At 52.1% G+C, this 18,996-nt stretch overlaps 1 protein-coding gene across 1 annotated transcript; it reads left to right on the top strand.

Moving 5' to 3' along the window:
- Window positions 1-1,900: 1,900 nt before the first annotated feature.
- Window positions 1,901-17,620, top strand: DNMT3L (DNA methyltransferase 3 like). Its single transcript, XM_090272154.1, is given in 13 exon segments — window positions 1,901-2,024; window positions 2,529-2,618; window positions 2,922-2,966; window positions 3,608-3,687; window positions 3,770-3,882; window positions 4,942-5,113; window positions 6,853-6,940; window positions 7,884-7,972; window positions 8,893-8,968; window positions 11,440-11,579; window positions 15,264-15,349; window positions 17,224-17,368; window positions 17,370-17,620. Coding segments are annotated over 13 exon segments (1,272 nt in total). The 3' UTR covers window positions 17,394-17,620.
- The last annotated feature ends 1,376 nt before the right edge of the window (window positions 17,621-18,996 follow it).

Raw genomic sequence — 18,996 nt, 5'->3', positions numbered from 1 at the left:
TGGAAGTTCCTCAAAGAATTTAAAAATAGAATTACCCTATGATCCAGCAATTCCGCTTCTGGGTACTTATCCAAAGAAAACAAAATCACTAACTAGAAAAGACATCTGCATCCCGCTATTCATTGCAGCATTATTTACAGTAGCCAAGAGATGGGAATGACCTAAGGGTCCAGCGACGAATGAAGAACAAAAGAAATTGTGAGAGACATATATGCAGGCAATGGCATATAGCTCAGCCATAAAAAGAAGGAACTCTTGCCATTCCAACATGGGTAGACCTTGAGGGCACTAAGTGAAATTAAGTCAGACAGAGAAAGAAATACCATATTATCTCACTGACATGTGGAATCAAAAAAAAAAAAAAAAACATATAAAAAGCTGATCTCATTAGATATAGAGAACAGACAGGTGGTTGCCAAAGGGGTTGGGGTGGGGGAGTAGATAAAATTGGTGAAGGAGGTCAAAAGGTACAAACTTACGGTTGTAAATTAAATCATGGGGATGTAATGTACAGCATGGTGACTATACTTACTAATACTGTATACTGTAAAAATAAAAATTTAGAACAGTTTTATATTTACAGAAAATTTGCAAAGCTCTACAGGGTTACCATGAACGTCACAGTTTCCCCTATTATTATTAACATTTTGCTTTAGTATGATATGTTTCTTCCAGTTAATGAACTAATGCTGATGCATTATTATAAACTAAATAAATAAGCCATAGTTGACTAAGTATTTCTTCGTTTTCTCCTTATGCCCTTTTCCTGCCACAGGATCCCACTGACCATTTTGTTGTCAAGTCTCCTTAGGCTCGTCTTGGCTCTGAGTTTGTCAGACTTTCTTTGCTTTCCACGGCCTTGGCGGTGTTAGGAATGCAGGCAGGTATTTCACATGGCGTCTCTCTACAGAAACGTTCTGGTGCTTTTCTCTTGGGTAGAGGTAGGAAGACCACAGAGGTGAGGTGCCCTTTGCATCACCTCTCCAGGGTGAATACTGTCATCCCCACTTATCAAGTTGATGTCAACCTTGAAAATCTGGTGGAGGTGTTGGCCAGGGGTCTTCCCTGCAGAGTTATCCCCCCACCTCACACTTCTTTTCAGTGAAGTCACCAGGCCCAGCCCACATACAAGTGGGGACAGAGGGAGTTACGCCGCTAGGGTCTCCCCCAACTTCGCCCGGAACCATATCTGTCCCGGTGGTACAGTCCCTGACAAATGGTCCTCTGCCTCCTGCTCTCAGCCCCTGCCCAGAGTCCCCCGAGACTGGCCTCTCCAGCGATGGCCCCCCACTGAGCGTCCCTTGGCCCATCCCAGTGCAGTAAATGCCTCCTTGCTCCTTTTTCCTTACCTCTCACCTCCATTCCCACCCCCACCTTGGACACCACCCAACTCTTAAGCCCCCAGGGAACTGTCCAACCCTGCCCCTCCTCCCCCTCCCCCTCCCCCTCCTCCTGGAGCCCTGCCCCCACCCAGGCCCAGAGCACTGAGACCCCTAAGCTCCGCCCCTGAGTGCCCGCCCCCTCCTGCCCCTACCGAGCTCCTTCTATCCTGAGGCCCCCACCCTAACTCCATTCTTCACTCAGCACCCTTTACTGAACTCCCTAACCCTGTCCCCGGGGACCAGCACCCTCCCACGAGCTCTTAACCCCATCCAACCTTTCCTCCCCCTCCCCATTCCGGAACTTTCTACCTCCCCACTCATAGGAGCGGCCCGTGCGAGCTCCTCACCATTCCACCCAACGCCCCTTCACACAGAAGCTTGTCCACCCTGCCTCCGCTCTCCTGGGGCTCCCTGCGCGCCCTCCCCTAGTGCTCCTTGGCCAACCGAAGCAGGTGATCTCCTGTTCTCCCACCTGACCTTTTTCCTGCTGGTTCTGGGAGACCCCTTCCCCTGGTTCCATGGCCCTCTCCGCCCCCGGGACACCGAGCATGGAAGTCCTGGACAGTTCGGACCCTGACCCAGCTGGGCAGCTGGAAGAGGAGCTGTGGCAGCCGCCCTGTGAGCAGACGCCCTGCGACGTCGGTGAGGCCCTTTCTCCTTCTCCCCATCCTGCATTGAGGGTCCAGCAGGTCTGGGGGACGCCATGGGAGGTGGGAGCACCGGGGTGGCATGGGGGCCCACAGCTGCGGGTGGATGCGGATGCAGAACGGAGGCCAGGGCCTTAGCGGACCTCAGCTCCTGGACCCCACCCCCCATCCCCACTCCTGGGAGGCCCCTCCTGAGGCCTCCTGCCTTCCCCGTTGTGGGAAGAAGACCATCTACCTCGGCCTCGGTGGGGAGAGACAGGACAGGGGCCACGCCACGCTCCCTCTCAAGGGTGGCACTCACTCACCCCCAGTCCTTCTGCCTGGAGGACCTTTCTTCCCGGTTGGGACGGATGGGTGTCACTGTGGAGGGGGGTGGAGGTTGAGCTGGATGGTGTCTCCGTCCCTCATGCTGGGGGCAGGGACTCAAAGGCAGAGCCGAGGGGCCATTATCTCCCTCTGTCTGGTCACCTGGGTGGTGTCGGTCTGGCAGCTGACCAAGTCCTGGACCCAGAAGCAGAGAGCAGCAAGGATGTCATCCTGGTGGACTCCAGCGAGCTGTCATCCTCCCCCGTGCCTGGGCCTCACAGAGGTGAGGGTTCATTTGGGTGCTGGACCCAACACTTAAGATGCCAACCGCAGGCCTTGGCAACATCTGGAATATTCACACAGAACTGAGATTCCCCCCACCCCCAAGCTTGCATGTTTAACATTCCAGGAAAGGTGGAGGGCAGGGAAGTGGCCGGGGCAGGGGGTGGCCAGGGCAGGGGATGGCCAGGGTAGGATCCTCTGGCTCCTATGACTTCAGAAGATGGATTTGTGGCCCTCACTTCTTGGCTGTGTTCAAATTACAGTTGGGCAGAAGCAGGGTCCACTTCTTAACTTTCTTTTCCAGAGATTATTGCATATGAAGTCAAGGTTAACCAGCGAGCCATAGAAGGTGAGTGGCCGCACACTAGCCCACACCCGGGTAAAGGGCAATGTCAGCCATCTCCAGGAAGGCTGGCTGCAGCCTCACACAGGGGTCCACCCAGGAAGGAGGCAGCAGACACAGTTGGGGCCCGGCCACTCAAGCCCCTCCACAGCCAAGCCCCCGTGGCTTCATTTAAGGTACACAGTGCAGTGTCTTCGTACATTCACCCTCATCGCAATTTAATTTAGGATATTTTCATCACCCCGCACAATGCCATGCCCGTGTCATTCCCCATTTCTTGTCAACTTCTCCCCTGAAACATTAGGTAGCCACAAATCTACTTGTTTTCTCTGTGGATTTGCCTATTCTGGATTCCTGGCATTTCCATATGCATTATAGGATCAGTTTGTCAATTTCTGTACACACACACACACACACACACACATGCACACAAAGCCAGCTGAGATTTTGAGAGAACTGTAGAGGCCAATTTGGGGAGCCACACCATTTTAACAATACGCCGTCTCTGATCCATGAACATGGGATCCTTTCCCATTCCTTTAGATCTTTCAACAACGGTTTGTGGTTTTCGTACTTCTTCTGTTACATTTATGTCCATTTGTGTGATGGTGATGTGACCTACGTGGCATGTTGGCTGTCCCCCTTAGATGTCTGCCTCTGCTGTGGGAGTCTCCAGGTGCACACGCAGCACCCGCTGTTCCGGGGAGGGATCTGCGCCCCATGCAAGGTAACTAGGGAGCTGAGGGGCGGCTTTGTGGGGGGCCTCTGTGGGAGCAGAGGAGGCAGTGGCCTGGTTCGCCCTCTCCAAGGACAAGTTCCTACAATGCCTCTTCCTGTACGATGACGATGGGTACCAGTCCTTCTGCTCCATCTGCTGCGCAGGAGAGACGCTGTTCATCTGCGAAAACCCGGACTGTACCCGGTGAGGCGAGGGGTGCCTATGGGGCTGGGGTGAGGGCCAAGGAACCTAGGAAATTTCCATCCTTCTCAGCTGCTTACCCCAGAGTAGGGGGGAGCGGATTTTTCCCCCAAAGGATCTTTCTCCAAAGCTTTTTATTTCCATCTCAAGTATCTAATTTGGTGTGGAGCCTTGATCTAGGGGAGGTAAGTTGTCAAAAGATTTATCTTCCCAATTTTTCTTTTTATTACCGCATCACTGAGATGGAGCAGCTCCCCCACGCATTACGTAGGGAAGTGCTGGAAACCTTGCACCCTTGTGGCTGCTGGTCACAGCCGGGGAAGGGGTGGGGGACAGGCAGGGGCAAGTTCTTGCCTCCTTACATGCCAATGGGAGCTCCATTTGTGGTCCTGGCCCCTTCTGTCCTCCTGGGTCACCCTTGTATTTATAGCTGCCCATCTACCCCTCACCCCACTGGTGCTGGGGGACCTTAACTATTTCCACAGGCTCCTGGGTTGGGGGAAAACAGGTGGCTTAGATGGATCTTTGAAATCTGTCATTGCCCATAAATAGCTCACTGTCTTCTGCAGATGGTTTGGTTCCTGTCCCTCTAGGTCCTTTAGAGGGACTGGTCCCCCTCCCAGGTCCAGTCTCACCTTCCCCCTGTGCAGAGTACAGACAAACAGGGTCAGCTTCGTCTTTTTACATGAGCCTGGGTATGACTTTGATAGCTCCCTCCACAGTGGGGGCAGGCTCTCCTCTGCCTGCAGAGGACCTGTGATTGATTGATTGATTGATTTCTTCCTTTTTAAAAGATTTTATTTATTTTTAGAGGAGAAGCGAGGGAGAAAGAGAGGGAAAGAAACATCCATGTGTGAGAGAAATCACTTGCACACCCTCAACCAGGGACCTGGCCTGCAACCCAGGCATTCGCCCTGACTGGGAATCAAACTGGTGACCTTTCATTTTGTGGGACAATGCCCAACCCACTGAGCCATACCAGTCAGGGCTTCGACCCGTAGTTTCAGTGGGTGGCCAGAGCAATGTCATCTCAGTCACTGTGGGTTTTCTGTCTGAGTCTAGGTGCTACTGTTTTGAGTGCGTGGACATCCTGGTGGGCCCGGGGACCTCAGAGAAAGTCCAGGCCACCAGCAACTGGGTGTGCTTCCTGTGCCTGCCCTTCTCCCAAAACGGGCTGCTGCACCGCAGGAGGAAGTGGCGGGAGCAGCTGAAGGCCTTCTATGACCAGGAGTCGGTAAGGAGCCACTCAGGACAGACCAGTGCCAGTGAGCCCCCAACTTTGCTGGTTTTCCCCGGCCCTAGTTGCAAAATGCCCACACGCTCTGTACACGGTGAAGGGAAGCGCTTTTAAGCAAATGTGCTCTTCTCTTTGGCAGCAGGTTCCACTAAGCGGTTTTGTTTAATTACTTTAGCATGAGGTTTTGTTCATTCCGAGCCTGGTGTGACGTTTTGTAGCAAGTAGAAGAGGGGCTCCGGACAGGTGCCTCTCAGTCCAGCAAGTGGGAACAAACGGCCGGGCAGCCGGCACAGACGCAGGGGCCTCTGGAGGATCAAGGCCAGGAGCCAGGAGCCAGGACCTAGGCAGGAGCTGTGGGCTCATCACAGTTCGAGGAACTATGTCCCCCCAAGACACATCCAAGTCTTGACTCCTGGTACCTGTGAGCATGACCTGTTTGGAAGTAGGGTCTTTCCAGATGTAAGTGAGCAAAGGAGCTTGAGGTGAGGTCTTCCCGGATCGAGGTTGGCCTGAAACGCAGTGACTGCGGTCAGAGAGGAGAAAGGAGGGGAGACTGGGGAGGCAGAGACACTCAGAGGGAGGATGGCCATGTGACCATGGGGACCATGCGGGGAGAGGTTGGCACGATAGTCTGCAAGCCCCAAACCAATGGACCACTGGTTTCCTCCAGAAGCTGGTGACAGGCCTGGGACAGAGCCCCCCTCTGGCCCTCCAGAGGGAGTCAGTACTGCTCACACATTGACTGGGGACTTCTGGTTTCCTGAATAAATTTGTGGCCACACAGTTTATTTCCGTGTGCTGTGGTTGCCCTGGGAAACTAAGACAGTGGGGAGAGACTGCTTGGCAAGGAAGCAGGGAAGAGGGCCCATGGCCAGAACCAGTTCTGGGGACTCGCATAGAGAATTGCTGGGACCACTCATGGGCCACACAGGCAGGAGCGTGTGTGTGTGTACAACCTCTGCAGGTATTTTTATGGTGCTTTTTGAAAAGCAGATGTGTGCACTTCTTCTAGAACCTTCTTCTGGGGCCATTTAGTGGCAGAAACTGTTCATCTCAGTGTTTCACTTTGAAAGAAAATGAAGTTGATATTCAGAAATGTTGTTAATGCCAGGCCAGTGCCAGGCACAGAGGGACACGGCTCAGCTCCTGCAGCTGCAGTGGGGGACAAGGATGTGTGTGTCCCAGTGTCCACCACCTGGCCTGCCCCAAAGGCTCTCAGTACCCAAGGTCTCTATCCTCAGCCTAGGATGGGCCTCCCACTGGTAGCTTTCAGGGGCGCTAGCTGGGTTGGGGCCATACTCAGAGCCCACAGAAGGAAGGAGAGGAGTGGGGTGAATCCCTCTGCTGTGTGTATTCAGAATGCCCCCAATGTGACACTCTCCCCAAGGAATACAAAAAGAAGTCCCTCCCACCAGGATGGAATCGTCTTCCTTCACACTCAGAAAAAGTCCCCCAGGCTGCACCTCCCTTTCCTTTGCTAGATGGCCTAGGGAAGGTTCAGGGCAGAAGGCCTGGTCTGGGGAGAGCAGGGTCTTCGTGTGGGTCTGGGGGCAGTGTGGCCAGAGAGGTGCCAGCTGCCTGGGCAAGGGTGTCCCAGGTGTGTGCCTCTGTTCATCAGGGGAAACACCAATGCTTCTGCTGGCCAGAAAGGAGTCTCTGTGTGACTCATGGGCTCTGTAACCAAGTCGTCCCAGATGATCATCTTTTTTTTTTTTTTAATTGATTTAAATGAATAGGATGGCTCCCTTCTGATGTATACAACTGTGCCTGCCTGGAAGAGAGAGTCCATCCGGGTGCTGTCCCTTTTTGGGGAGATAGGGAAAGGTGAGTATGGGGACATCCAGGGGACTCACGTCACACTGGAAGATGTGCCTGCCCAAACCTGGGGGTGTGGGGGGCTTAGAATGTCCTCAGTATCATACTTGCTGAGCATCTGGGGTGACTCCATGCATCTGGGGGCTAAGGGTCATTTTCAGGGGTTGGCAGAGAGGGTGCAAGAGCCCTAGAGCTCACTCCTTCAGAAGACACACCTTGGAAAGAAAAAGCAGAAAGCAAGATGGTAGATGTCAAGTGCCATTAATGAGGGCCTGGCAGCCAGGCTCTCTGCCCATGGCCACCAAACACCGAAGTCAACTTCAGATACCCCCACACACCTGGCCACCTTGCAGGGCCACCCAGTGCTTCCCCAGGCTCCCCAAGCCACTGTCTCCCTGAGGCCATAACTGGTCTCCCGCAGCCCATCTACCATGTCACACAGTCTGGCCAGGGGACATCAGTGTGGATTCCACTGCCTGGTGGACTAGCACACACAGGGCATGACGTGGCTGCCCAGGAAGGCCGGCTTCACAACAAATCACTTGACTCTCAAATCAATACTCAGGGATGTTTTGCTTGCTTAGCTTATAGCGTGACACATACCTTTATCCTTGTTCATCGTCATGCCATTAAAAAGATAAGGCCCTGGCTGGTGTGGCTCAGCTGATTAAGTGCCGGCATGTGAACCAAAGGGTCGCCGGTTCAATTCCCAGTCAGGGCACATGCCTGGGTTGCAGGCCAGGTCCCCAGTTGGGGGTGTGCGAGAGGCAGCCACGCATTGATGTTTCTCTTCCTTTCTTCCTCCCTTCCTCTCCCTCTAAAAATTAATAAAATCTTTTTTTTTTTTTTCAAAGTATGGCTTGCTCCTTAATCACAGACATGTTTTCTGGTCATTTGATTATGGTTGGGCTCAAAGTCGATGTGTCTTTGTGTCCGTGTTTTCCCCATCCAGAGCTGATGAGTCTGGGCTTTTTGGAAACTGTTTCTGGCTCCGGAAGACTGAGACACCTGGATGATGTCACCGACGTGGTGAGGAAGAACGTGAGTACATCGTGTCTGTCCAGGTGCCAGGGTGGAAGCACATGGGCAGGAGGTCCCAGGTGGGGGTGCTGTGGGGAGGGCGGAGCGCCCAGCTGCTACACGGCTCTGGCCCCTGCCATGGCCACCGTGGGGATCTTGCAGGAATTGGCAACCGCTCTCACAGTTGCTGGCAGTTCACCCCTCAGGGGAGAGGTGAGAGGGGCATTTTCAGGGCCCCCACACGGCCCACAGCCCAGAGCAGAGCAATTGGTCAAGCCTGTTCAACTTGTTGGAATCCAAGGGGCCAGTCCCCTCACCTGTGATGATGTTACCTACCCAGAGAGAGGGTTAACCCCTACCCCTTCCTCTAAAATAAGCAATGACTGATGGAAAACACCCTCCGAACACTTTGATGATGAAATGCTGCAGCTCCCGCAAAAGCTGTTCCCTGCTGCCCTGCAAAGCGGCCATGAGGGAAACACCTAAAAATGACTCATCAGCACCCAGCACTGCCTCGAGCCCTCACAGCAGATGGAGAAAGGGTGGGAAGCCTCCTGCTAGCAGGGGGGCAGGAGGACACTGGTCTCTCGTTTGCCCCAATGGTGGGGCACAGCCTCTCCTTGCCCCCCACAAAACCCACGTGAGTCCTGGGGTCAGCACACCGACCGTCCCAGGAGCAGATCGGCAGGGCAGTGCGTACCTTGAGGAATCCCTCAGGTTCCCAGCGCTCTGTGGAGGGGCTAGCCTCTCTTCAAACAGTGGAAGCCAGCTCCAGCTGTTCCCGAGGCCTATGGTGATTGACAGGGACACAGGTGGGTCTGACCCGGTGGCTTCACTGCCCGCCCGAGTGGTGCCACCACCTGGCACACAGGAGCCTGACCCTGGGACTGGCCCACCCGCCTGCACGCAGCACGAGTGCTCCACTGTCCCATGTCCTGCAGGTGGAAGAGTGGGGCCCCTTTGACCTCGTGTATGGCAGCACACCTCCCTTTGGCCAGGCCTGTGACCGTCCTCCTGGTAAGAGAACACCCTCTGCCTGCATACCTGGGCCCGCTAGTGCCCCTCTCCCCCGGACCACCAGCCCTCCTCAGAGAGGGTGGAAATAAATCATCTGCATTTTTAAAGTATTTTTATTGATTATGCCATTACTGTTGTCCCGATTTCTTTTCCCTTTGCTCCCCTCCACCCAGTACCCTCCTTCCCTCCAGCAGTCCCACCCCCCCTTATTTCATGTCCATGGGTCGTGCATATAAGTTCTTTGGCTTCACCCTTTCCTGTATTATTCTTAACTTCCCCCTGTCAATTTTTTACCAACCAATTATGCTTCTTAGTCCTGCACTGTTTCCCCATTCCTCCTCCTTCCCCCTCCCAGCTGATAACCCTCCAAATGATCCCCATACCTATGATTCTGTTCCTGTTCTGGTTGTTTGCTTAGTTTTTGTTTGTTAGTTTGCTTGTTTTAGGTTCTGTTGTTGATAGTTGTGAATTTGTTGTCATTTTAATGTTCATAGTTTTGATCTTCTTTTTCTTAAATAAGTCCCTTTGACATTTCATATACTAAGGGCTTGGTGGTGATGAACTCCTTTAGCTTCACCTTGTCTGGGAAGCACTTCATCTGTCCTTCCATTCTAAATGATAGCTTTGCTGGATAGAGTAATCTTGGTTGTAGGTCCTTGCTTTTCATCACTTGGAATATTTCTTGCCAGTCCCTTCTTACCAGCAAAGTTTCTTTTGAGAAATCAGCTGATAATCTCATAGGCACCCCTTTGTAGGTAACTCTCTTTTTTTGTCTTGTCACTTTTAAGATTCTCCCTTTATCTTTAACCTTTGGCATTTTAATTATGGTGTGTCTTGGTATGGTCCTCTTTAGGTCTAGCTTCTTTGGGACTCTCTGTGCTCCCTGGACTTGTATGTCTATATCCTTTGTCAAATTTTGGAAGTTTTCCTTCATTATTTTTTCAAATAAGCTTTCAGTTTCTTGTTCTTCCTCTTCTCCTTCTGGCACCCCTATGATTCGGATGTTGGCACGTTTAAAGTTGTCCCAGAGGTTCCTAAGCCTCTCCTCATTTTTTTCAGTTCTTGTTTCTTCTTCTGTACTGGTTGCCTGTTTTCTTCTTCCTTATGTTCTAAATAATTGATCTGAACCTTGGTTTCCTTCCCTTCACCATTGATTTTGTGTGGATTTTCCTTTGTTTCACTTAGCATAGCCTTTACTTCTTCCCTTCTGAGTTTGCCCTACTCAAGCACATCTGTCAAGTCTGTGAGCATCTTTAACACTGGTGTTTTGAAGTATCCTTCAGATAGGTTGGCTATCTCCTTGTTACTTAGTACTCCCACTGGAACCTTGACCCGTTCCCTCTTTTGGGCCATACTTCTCTCTCTACTTAATTTAACAGGCTCCTGTGTTTGCCTCTGTCTTAGGTAGAGCTGTTGCACCTGTTATGTTTAAGGGATGGGGCCTTAGGTATCCACATCAGTTCGGGGTGACCGGTTTCATCACGTTGCGGTGCTGCATATGGGGGAGGAGTCTGAGAGGAAACAATGCCTCTTGCTCGACACTTGCCCCTTTTCCAGGCACTTCTCCCACTTCTGTATGAGACTGGCACCTCTCTAGCTATTGCCCTGGCTGTGTTCCCAGAGTGGGTGGGTCTGCAGATGTTCTAGGACCGTGGGAGCCTCTAAACAAAGAGCCTCTGCTGAGAGACCAGCAGTTTCTTCCTCCACCCCAACCCCCACTGGCTTGCACAGTCAGAAGCAATGAGGCTTGATTTTCCCCGGTGCTGGGACTGTGAGCCATGCAGCCTGGTCTGGTGCTGGGAGCGCTCCCCAGGTGTCCCTCCTGACTTTTTTAAATGTGTGACTATGTTTTCCACTGGCGGTCACAGCCACTGTTGCCACTGCCACCACCACAACCGCCACCACCTCCACCCGGGTTCTGCCCCTCCTACCTGTCTGGATGAGTATTTCTTCTTTGTATCTTTGTTTGTTGAACCTCCATGCAGCTCGGTTTTCTGGAACTTCTGGTTGTCTCTAGTTGTGAGGTAGTTGTATCCCTTCTTAGTTGTGGAGGGAGATGTAGCGTGCCTGTCTACACCACCATCTTAGCCAGAAGTCCAGTTGTCTGTATTTTAAAAACGTTATTTGTTGAGGGATCACTAATATCCATAAACTGTCCATGTTTTGCGAGTACAATGTGGTGCGTTCTGACAGATGTTGCCTGTGAAGCCATTGCCGCAACCCAGAGCATGAACTTATCTATCACGCAAGGTCCCTGCACCCCCTACCCTGTCCTGCCCCCTGCTGTCTGCACGCTCTGCCTCATTGTAACCCCCCTGCCTTTAACTCTGGGGCACAGGCTGAGGCTGGGGTCTGCACACTGGGCGCAGGCGAGCCCCGGGCCCTGAGGCTCAGTTGCCGGTCACACGGAGCCTGGACCTTCTGCAGTCTCCCCCACATCAGCATCCCTCAGCCCTGAATGGTCTCCCCAGGGTGGTTCATGTACCAGTTTCACCGCATCCTGCAATACGCGATGCCCCGGCCCAGCAGCCCACGGCCCTTCTTCTGGATTTTCGTGGACAACCTGGTGCTGACCAAGGATGACCACGCTGTAGCCACACGCTTCCTGGAGGTACGGACGGGGTGCGGTCTCTGGGTGCCAACCAGGCTGGGCTCCCTGGGGAACATTTGGGTCTTGTCAGGTGGTGGCAGTAGAGATTCTGACATCTGAGGCCTGTTTTCAGAGTTTGCAGGAACCATGGGAATCGCCTTGTGCCACTAGGGCATGGACCCTTCACAGTGGTCTTGGATGGTGTCCCCTTCATGCTACACTCAGGATATACTACCACCGTCCTCTCCCTCTGCGCACACACACACATGTGCACACACCACGCACACCAGCATGCACAGTACATGACTGACACACCACACACATGTAATCACATACACTTACACACATATCCTCTGGGACAAGTGCAACCCTGTTTTTTCTCTCCAGGTATCTGAATCCTGACCTCAGAGCAGCCAGGACTCTGACAGCTCTGTCCAGGGCTGACCTGAGTCCCTCCCAACACCTGCCCCACACCCCAGGCAGCCCCTGGCCAAGCCTGGTGCCCACTCCTTACAGGACACCTCCCCCACAGCCAGACGGATAGCAAATGATTTCCTTGCCACCCAGATTCCCAGCTGTCCTTCTCCCCTCACCTTCAGCTTCTTTACACAAATATAGCAAATCTGCCTCTACCGCTGCTCTGCATCTGGCCAGGTTTCACGTACTGAGACCCCCCATTACTAAGGACCTTCTCATTCCTTGTTTTAGTTCGTGTGCTTTGTTCCGTTTTGTTTTTTCTTCCACTTGACCTTGTGTGGACATAAAAATGAATTAACTTGCTCCTTATTGATGGATAATTGGGTGGTTTCTGATCCTTTGCTTTCCCAGCTGCTGCTCTGATGAAGGAGTGTGGGGGGTCTTTGTCATTTTCACAGGTGTGCCCAGGGGCCCTTGGCAGGGCAGGGTTTGTCCCGGCTCACGTTCCCACCATCCCACTTTCCTGGGCCTCACCCAGAGCGTCACCAGCTCTCTTGTACAGTGCCTGTTACATTTGTTCCCAAGTGCCCCACGGTGGTTGGGATCTTCCGTTTTAATGTTGACTGGTCACAAAAAAAAACACCCCATGCTTTCAAGCCCAAACATCGTTGACCGACAACGAGTTAACTCCTGTTTGCACCTGCCTTAGCTTCTACAATTCTTAAAACTGAGAAGAATGGGATTTCGTAAAAAACAAAATTGTGAATTTTTTCATTTTCATATTCAATTATGAAAAAATAGCCGGTAATAGGGGATTGCTTTTTCATAAAATTGCCGGTCAACAACTTTAACAGCAAACTGGTTTTGATTTGTATATTGGAAACTATTGGTTTCTGTACCTTAATTTCGCCTCTGCTGCTGCCGCATCCAATAACTTTATAATTTATAGTCGTTTTCAGTAGATTCTAGTAGGCCTCCTAGGTGTTTGAGCAGATCACCTGCAACTCGAGATGGTTTCTTCCTCACATTTCACACCTCGGGTGTCCTCCTCGTCTTTCTGTTGTCTCCGGGGTAACATTGAATCACAGCGGTGATGCCACGTGGCTGCCTTGTCCCCGACTTTCATGGCGACGTTCCCACGGTTACCCTACCAAGTTGATGTTGGCTCTGAGGTTGAGGTTGATAGATTTCACTATGCTAAGGAAATTTCCATTGGCTTCTATTTTTTGAATGTTTTATCAAGAATAACTCCTGGTTTCTGGCAGGTGTTCTTTTCAATGTCTGTGGAGATAATTAGATAATTTTCCTCTCTTGAGCTATTAATAAGATATACTAATAGATTTCCTAGTCATGAATCATTTTGGCATTCCTGGAAAGAAAACCACTTAGTGGGGTTTTTTTGCTGTGATTAGCACAAGAGGGGGTGAGGTGTGGCTTTTTGTTCTGTGTCATCTCTGTGGGTTTGGGTGTCGATGTTAAGCCTGATTCATAAAAGTATTTGAAAAATTGACAGAATTCTCCTGTGAAACAGTCTGGATTGGCTGTGGTTGCCATTGTTTTAAAATGGGAGCTAGCTCTTCTGCAGAAACAGAAATCTATAGGGATTTTCTCTTTGGGGAGATCAGTTTGGTAAGTTATGCGTTCCAAGGATATAATTCATTTCATTATAGTTTACAAAAGCATTTTCACAGAGTTGAACAAAGTGGCCTCATGATTCTTGTCCTGATGTCTGTGTCTGTGCTTCTTTCTCTTTATTAAGAAGTCTGGGGTTTTAAAACACTGGCGTGTTGCCCCATGACAGCAGTCAGGAACAGGTTTGTTTATTAAAAAAAAAAAAGTTCCCTGGCTGGTGTGGCTCAGGGAATTGAGCGCAAGCTGGCAAACCAAAGGGTCATTAGTTCGATTCCCAGTCAGGGTACATGCCTGGGTTGTGGTCCAGGTCCTCAGCTGGGGGCACACAAGAGGCAACCACACATTAATGTTTCTCTCCCTCTTTTTCTCCCTCTCTTCCCCTCTCTCTAAAAACAAGTAAATAAAATCTTTAAAAAAAATTATTAATAAGTAATCCTGGGTCCAGCCGAAAAGAGCAGTTTCCAACCCGGACGCCAACTACTGGCAGATCTGGAGGACAGCAAAAATCCTGGTTGTTTATTTTTTATTTTATTTCATTTTATTTTTTGCATACATTTGGTCCATCCAAATTGGTCCCAAGTTAAAAGTATGTAAAAAAGGGAACTTCCCGTATTTTCTGTAACTGCTCCCATCTTGCTGTGGCACTCATTCCTATCAATGGCTGGGGACACCTAAACGCACCAGATGTAGGTATGGTCCTGTTTGCTCTGGTGACTGATGACACAACCAGCTGCCTCTCCTCCCAGGGTGGTGCCTGGATACAGGAAGAGACTGTGTGTCCAGGGCAGTGGGGCTTCAGAATCATCCACATGGGCCTCTCTGGTGGCCCCTGAGTCTGGGGAGGTAGAGTCAAGATCACCTTTCATGATGTTGGGGACTGGGCGGCCTCTTGCCTCAGTTCCTCCGCCATGTCCCTCCCCCTTCCAAGGCTACCCCTCCCAGCGGTGGAAGGACTGTTCTGTCTCCCACTCTCTTTTCTCTTGTCCTTAGGGAGGTGGTGACCCCAGGACCAGGCACCCGCTTGGCCCCTGGCAAACACCGTGAGACAGAGGTGCTTTACAACACCCTCCTCTGCCAGTGCAGACCTCATGGTCCTGAGATACACACCCATCGGCTCAGAGACCCCAGTCTTCTTCTTCTTTTTAAAACATTTTATTTATTTATTTTTAGAGAAAGAGGAAGGGAGGGAGAGAGGGAGAGGAACGTCAATGTGTAGTTGCATCTTGTGTGCCCCCAACTGGGGACCTAACCTGTAACCCAGGCATGTGCCCTGACAGGAAATCAAACCAGCGACCCTTTTGTTTGCAGGTCGGTGCTCAACCCACTGAGCCACACCAGCCAGGGCCCCAGTCTTCTTTATCTGCATGGGAGTCCACCCGGCGGAGAGTCCCTGGGCCACATGACCCATGGGAACAAAAAACTCGATTGGTTAAAAGTTTAAAAATAACATCTTGGCTTTTTTCCTCATAAGAAATTCATTTTTAAAAACGTGATGTGAAGCAGTGTGGACTGGGGGTCGTAGTCAGCCTGGGAAGGCTGTTGACTGTATTGTGGGGCTACACAAATTTCCCAGGTGGCTGAGGCCCATGGGGACTTCAGGGGACAGAGGTCATTGTCCAGGTCACCCTGATCCACAGCTGATGTTTCTGCCCTCAGACAGACCCTGTGACCATCCAGGAAGTCTACCGCAGAAGCATCCGGAATGCCGTGCATGTGTGGAGCAACATCCCGGCCGTGAAGAGGTATTCCTTGTACACACGAGTCCTTTGGGTGGAGGAGGGTTACTGGTCATCGAGAAAACCACAGAAGTCCGAGGAGATGGGGGCCCCCCCATGCCTGGCAGCCTGTCTGACCAGGTCAGGGCTATGGCTGTTGGGTCTTTGAGGTGGTCCCCGAAATTCTGGGCATGTGCAAGGTCAGGCACGCAGTCCACTTTGGGGAACTTGTCCTAGCACTTGCATTAGTGCCGGTGGGGTTCTCACCTCAGGACTTTGTGGGGCTTCCCTGAATTCGGAGAAGGAAGTTCAAATCCACGGCCACCCACCATATGGCCACATGCACGCTGGGCATGGTACCCCTCCCAGCCTTCTGGAGCACAGCCCGCCCCCACACACCCAGACCCTTACCCCCTCACACTGGCTCACAGTCACTCACCCACACGCTGACACACAACCACACTCTCACACCCACACTCACTCACCCACGATGCACTCTGACTGTACAGAACTTCTCCCACTGGAACACCAGGCCTTGGGCCTTCCCACGTGCCCTCCTTGGCTGCCAGACATTATCCTGGCTGTTCCTGCTCATGAACTTTCTCTCCACCCAGGACCTCTCCCGCCAACACCCCTCCACTGCCCCTGGTCTGGTCAGCCCCACTCCTCAGGCGGCCTTTCTGCTCCCAGGACACCTGCCCTGCCTCTGTCTCATTGCGCACAGTCCCCCCAGCCCTTGAGGGGACGGGCTGGCTCTTTGGCTGCACCCCGCCCTGCACAGTGCTGTGGGAACTAGGCTGACACAGCTTCAGGGCCAGCTGGGTCTTGTCTTCTCCCCACAGTGGCTTTGGAGCCTGTCCTACTCTCCCCAGTCCCAGCATCTCCCCCTCACCAGACCCAAGCACTGAATTTGTTTTAGGTGCAGCTAAAGAGAGGCAGCTTTCTGGAATGTTTTCCCCAAAGCCTGGATGGTCACTCTACGGGTGGCTGCTTCCGTGTGCCTCTCTCCCCTGCCCTGCCTGCCAGCCTGCTCCCTCCCCCACTTGGTTCCCAGAAACAAGCTGGAAATAGCTTCTCTGAAAAGCATTTCCCTTCAGGCTCCTGCTGTCTTAACAGTGAGGAGAGAGACACACACTCACTGAAAGTAGACTTCATCCTCCGAGATGATGGGCAGTGGCCTCTGACATCCATGGCCACCCCTCTGCCACTGGTCAGGCTGCCCAGGGTGCTGTGCGGGGGTGGGGAGAGTGCCAGGAGGGGCCCTGCCTGTGTCTGGCGCCTCACTTCTGCTCCCTGACTGTGGTGGGGTGCCTGGGAGCATGAGACGGAAGTGCTGGGGGCCATGTCCATGAAGACTTGAGTCCCACGGGTTGCATCAAATTGCAAGTTGGGGGTCCTGTGTTCTCCCCTCCCACCTGCCCCACGTGGAGGGGCTGCAGCATGAGCTGCCACAGGACCCCTGGCGACGTGCTCAGACCTCTCCATCTTGGGGATATCAGAACTCCTTGGGAATGACATTCGATTCGGTTTGACCGGTCTTTGCCCTACATCCTGCCTCTTCTCTGTGGGGCCTCTGCATGATGGCTTCTTCTCACAGAAAGTGGGACCCCCACAGCTGGGCCAAGATATGTCCTTGGGGACCCTCTGCCCTTCACCTCCCTGGCTACTTCTCACAGGACCAGCTCCTCCCTGGGGGAGGCAGGAGGTGTGGGGACCATCTGGTCCCCTACTGCCCAGGATGTGCAAGCTGGACAGGGTGTCGATCCGAGAGGCCACCAAATAATCTGGAGAGATGGGCACCAGCCAGCCCTCACCACCCCCTGCCCCCACTCCGCCATGCTCTCCCTGGCCTGGGAAATGCTAGAGCTCCTTGGTGACCAGCTTCCTCTCTCTTTCCACAGCAGGCACTCCGCCCTGCTTCCCCAAGACGAGGCAACCCTGCTGGCTCAAGACAGGCAGAGATCAAAGACCCCCATCCAGGGGCCAGCCAAACTGGTGAAGAGTTGTTTTCTCCCCTTGAAAGAATATTTCAAGATTTTTTCAACAGAACTCACTTCCTCTTTATAAATGACTCATTATGCTATGTGTGGGGTGGGGGGAAGATCTTTTCTTAGAACTAAGATAACTTTCCTGATATGGTCTTATTTTTCCCCTTCAAATGATTATTGTATTTGCTTGGCTTTGGATTTCCCATGGGTGTGTCTGGAGACGCAGCCCTGCTCCCCACGTCCAGGCAAGGGAGGGGCTGAATCACCTGGCATCTCACCAGGGACAACATCCTGATGTGCAAGTGCATGGTGTGCCTTTTGAGAAGTTAAAAATACATTTACTATGTGAGTCGTTGGTCGTTTTTGGTGTGTTGATGTAAAGCACAGCCTTGCTTTTAGTCTGTAGGCCACGGGGGGTGTGGGTGAGAATGACAAGTAGGACCCATCTCATAGGTACCTGCTGCACCCGTTCCACACGTGCTCCGAGCGGTGCTGTCACGTGACGGCCGTTCACTGTGAGAGTTAAAACCACACACCCTGATGACAGCCACACAGAACATCACAAGTCTTTGCAAAGTATAGAAAGGGACCGAGCGGGCAGGACGTAGGTGGGGGCCAGGTACACTTGTGAGGAATGCGGCCTTCCCGTTCACACTGGGCTCGGGCTGGATCCGAACCCCAGGTAGCGGATCCTAAAGAGATCTATCCAGATTAGCCAGAAACCCCCCAAAGGGACTGTGGCTGAGATCCTTAAACACTCAGCTTGTCCTGAGCCTGATGGCCGGGGGTTGGGGACCCTGGGCACCAGTGTGGGTGCTGTGAGTGGGATGTAGATGCTTTGTGGAAAGACTAGGTTAAAATTGGATCTTTTGAAGGTTTAAAAATATATCTTATCCTGACTGGTGTGGCTCAGTGGGTTGGGCATCATCCCACACACCAAAAGGTCCCAGGTTTGATTCCTGGTTAGGGCACATGCCTGGGTTGCAGACAGGGGGGTCCCTAACCCTTGAGAGCATGCAAGAGGCAACTGATCTATGTTTCACCCATCAATGTTTCTCCAGAATGAAATTACTGCCCGAATCAAAGAGGTCCAGTGAGCTTGCTACCCCTTTCACCATGTGAGGGACACATGAATAGGGTGCAGCCAGAGGAAAGGCTCCTACCCAACTGTGCTGGCACCTTGATCCCCCACTTTCAGCATTCATAGCTGAGCAATACAGTTCTGCTGTTTATAAGGCACCCCATGCATGGTATTCTGTTATAGCAGCCTGGTGGGACCAAGGCAGAGGGCCTGCCCATCCAAGCCCCCAAAGGTCAGACTAGAACAAAGGCTGACCTCTGCACATGTTCTCGGGCACACCTGGGGGCTCCCATCACAACTCCTCCATGGGCCTCTGGCCTGCCACTCACCCTGCTGATCTGAGATTTATCACATCTCTATAGCCATATGAGCTACTTCCTTGAAATAAATTCTCTCTCTCTCTCTCTCTCTCTCTCTCTCTCTCTCTCTCTATATATATATATATATATATATATATATATATATATATCCTGTTGATTTTGTTTCTCTGGAGAGCCCCAGTACAGATGTCTTTACTGAATCAATGTGACAACATGAATGTTCTCTCGCTGGTGGATGGGAGGACAATCCTGGCCTCTGACGCAGGTCTTACGTGCAGGTGCTGC

The sequence above is a fragment of the Furipterus horrens genome, unplaced genomic scaffold (genome assembly GCF_987537825.1).
Source record: "Furipterus horrens unplaced genomic scaffold, mFurHor1.1.pri manual_scaffold_1, whole genome shotgun sequence".
NCBI lineage: Eukaryota > Metazoa > Chordata > Mammalia > Chiroptera > Furipteridae > Furipterus > Furipterus horrens.
This window is presented reverse-complemented; position numbering and strand designations above follow the sequence as displayed.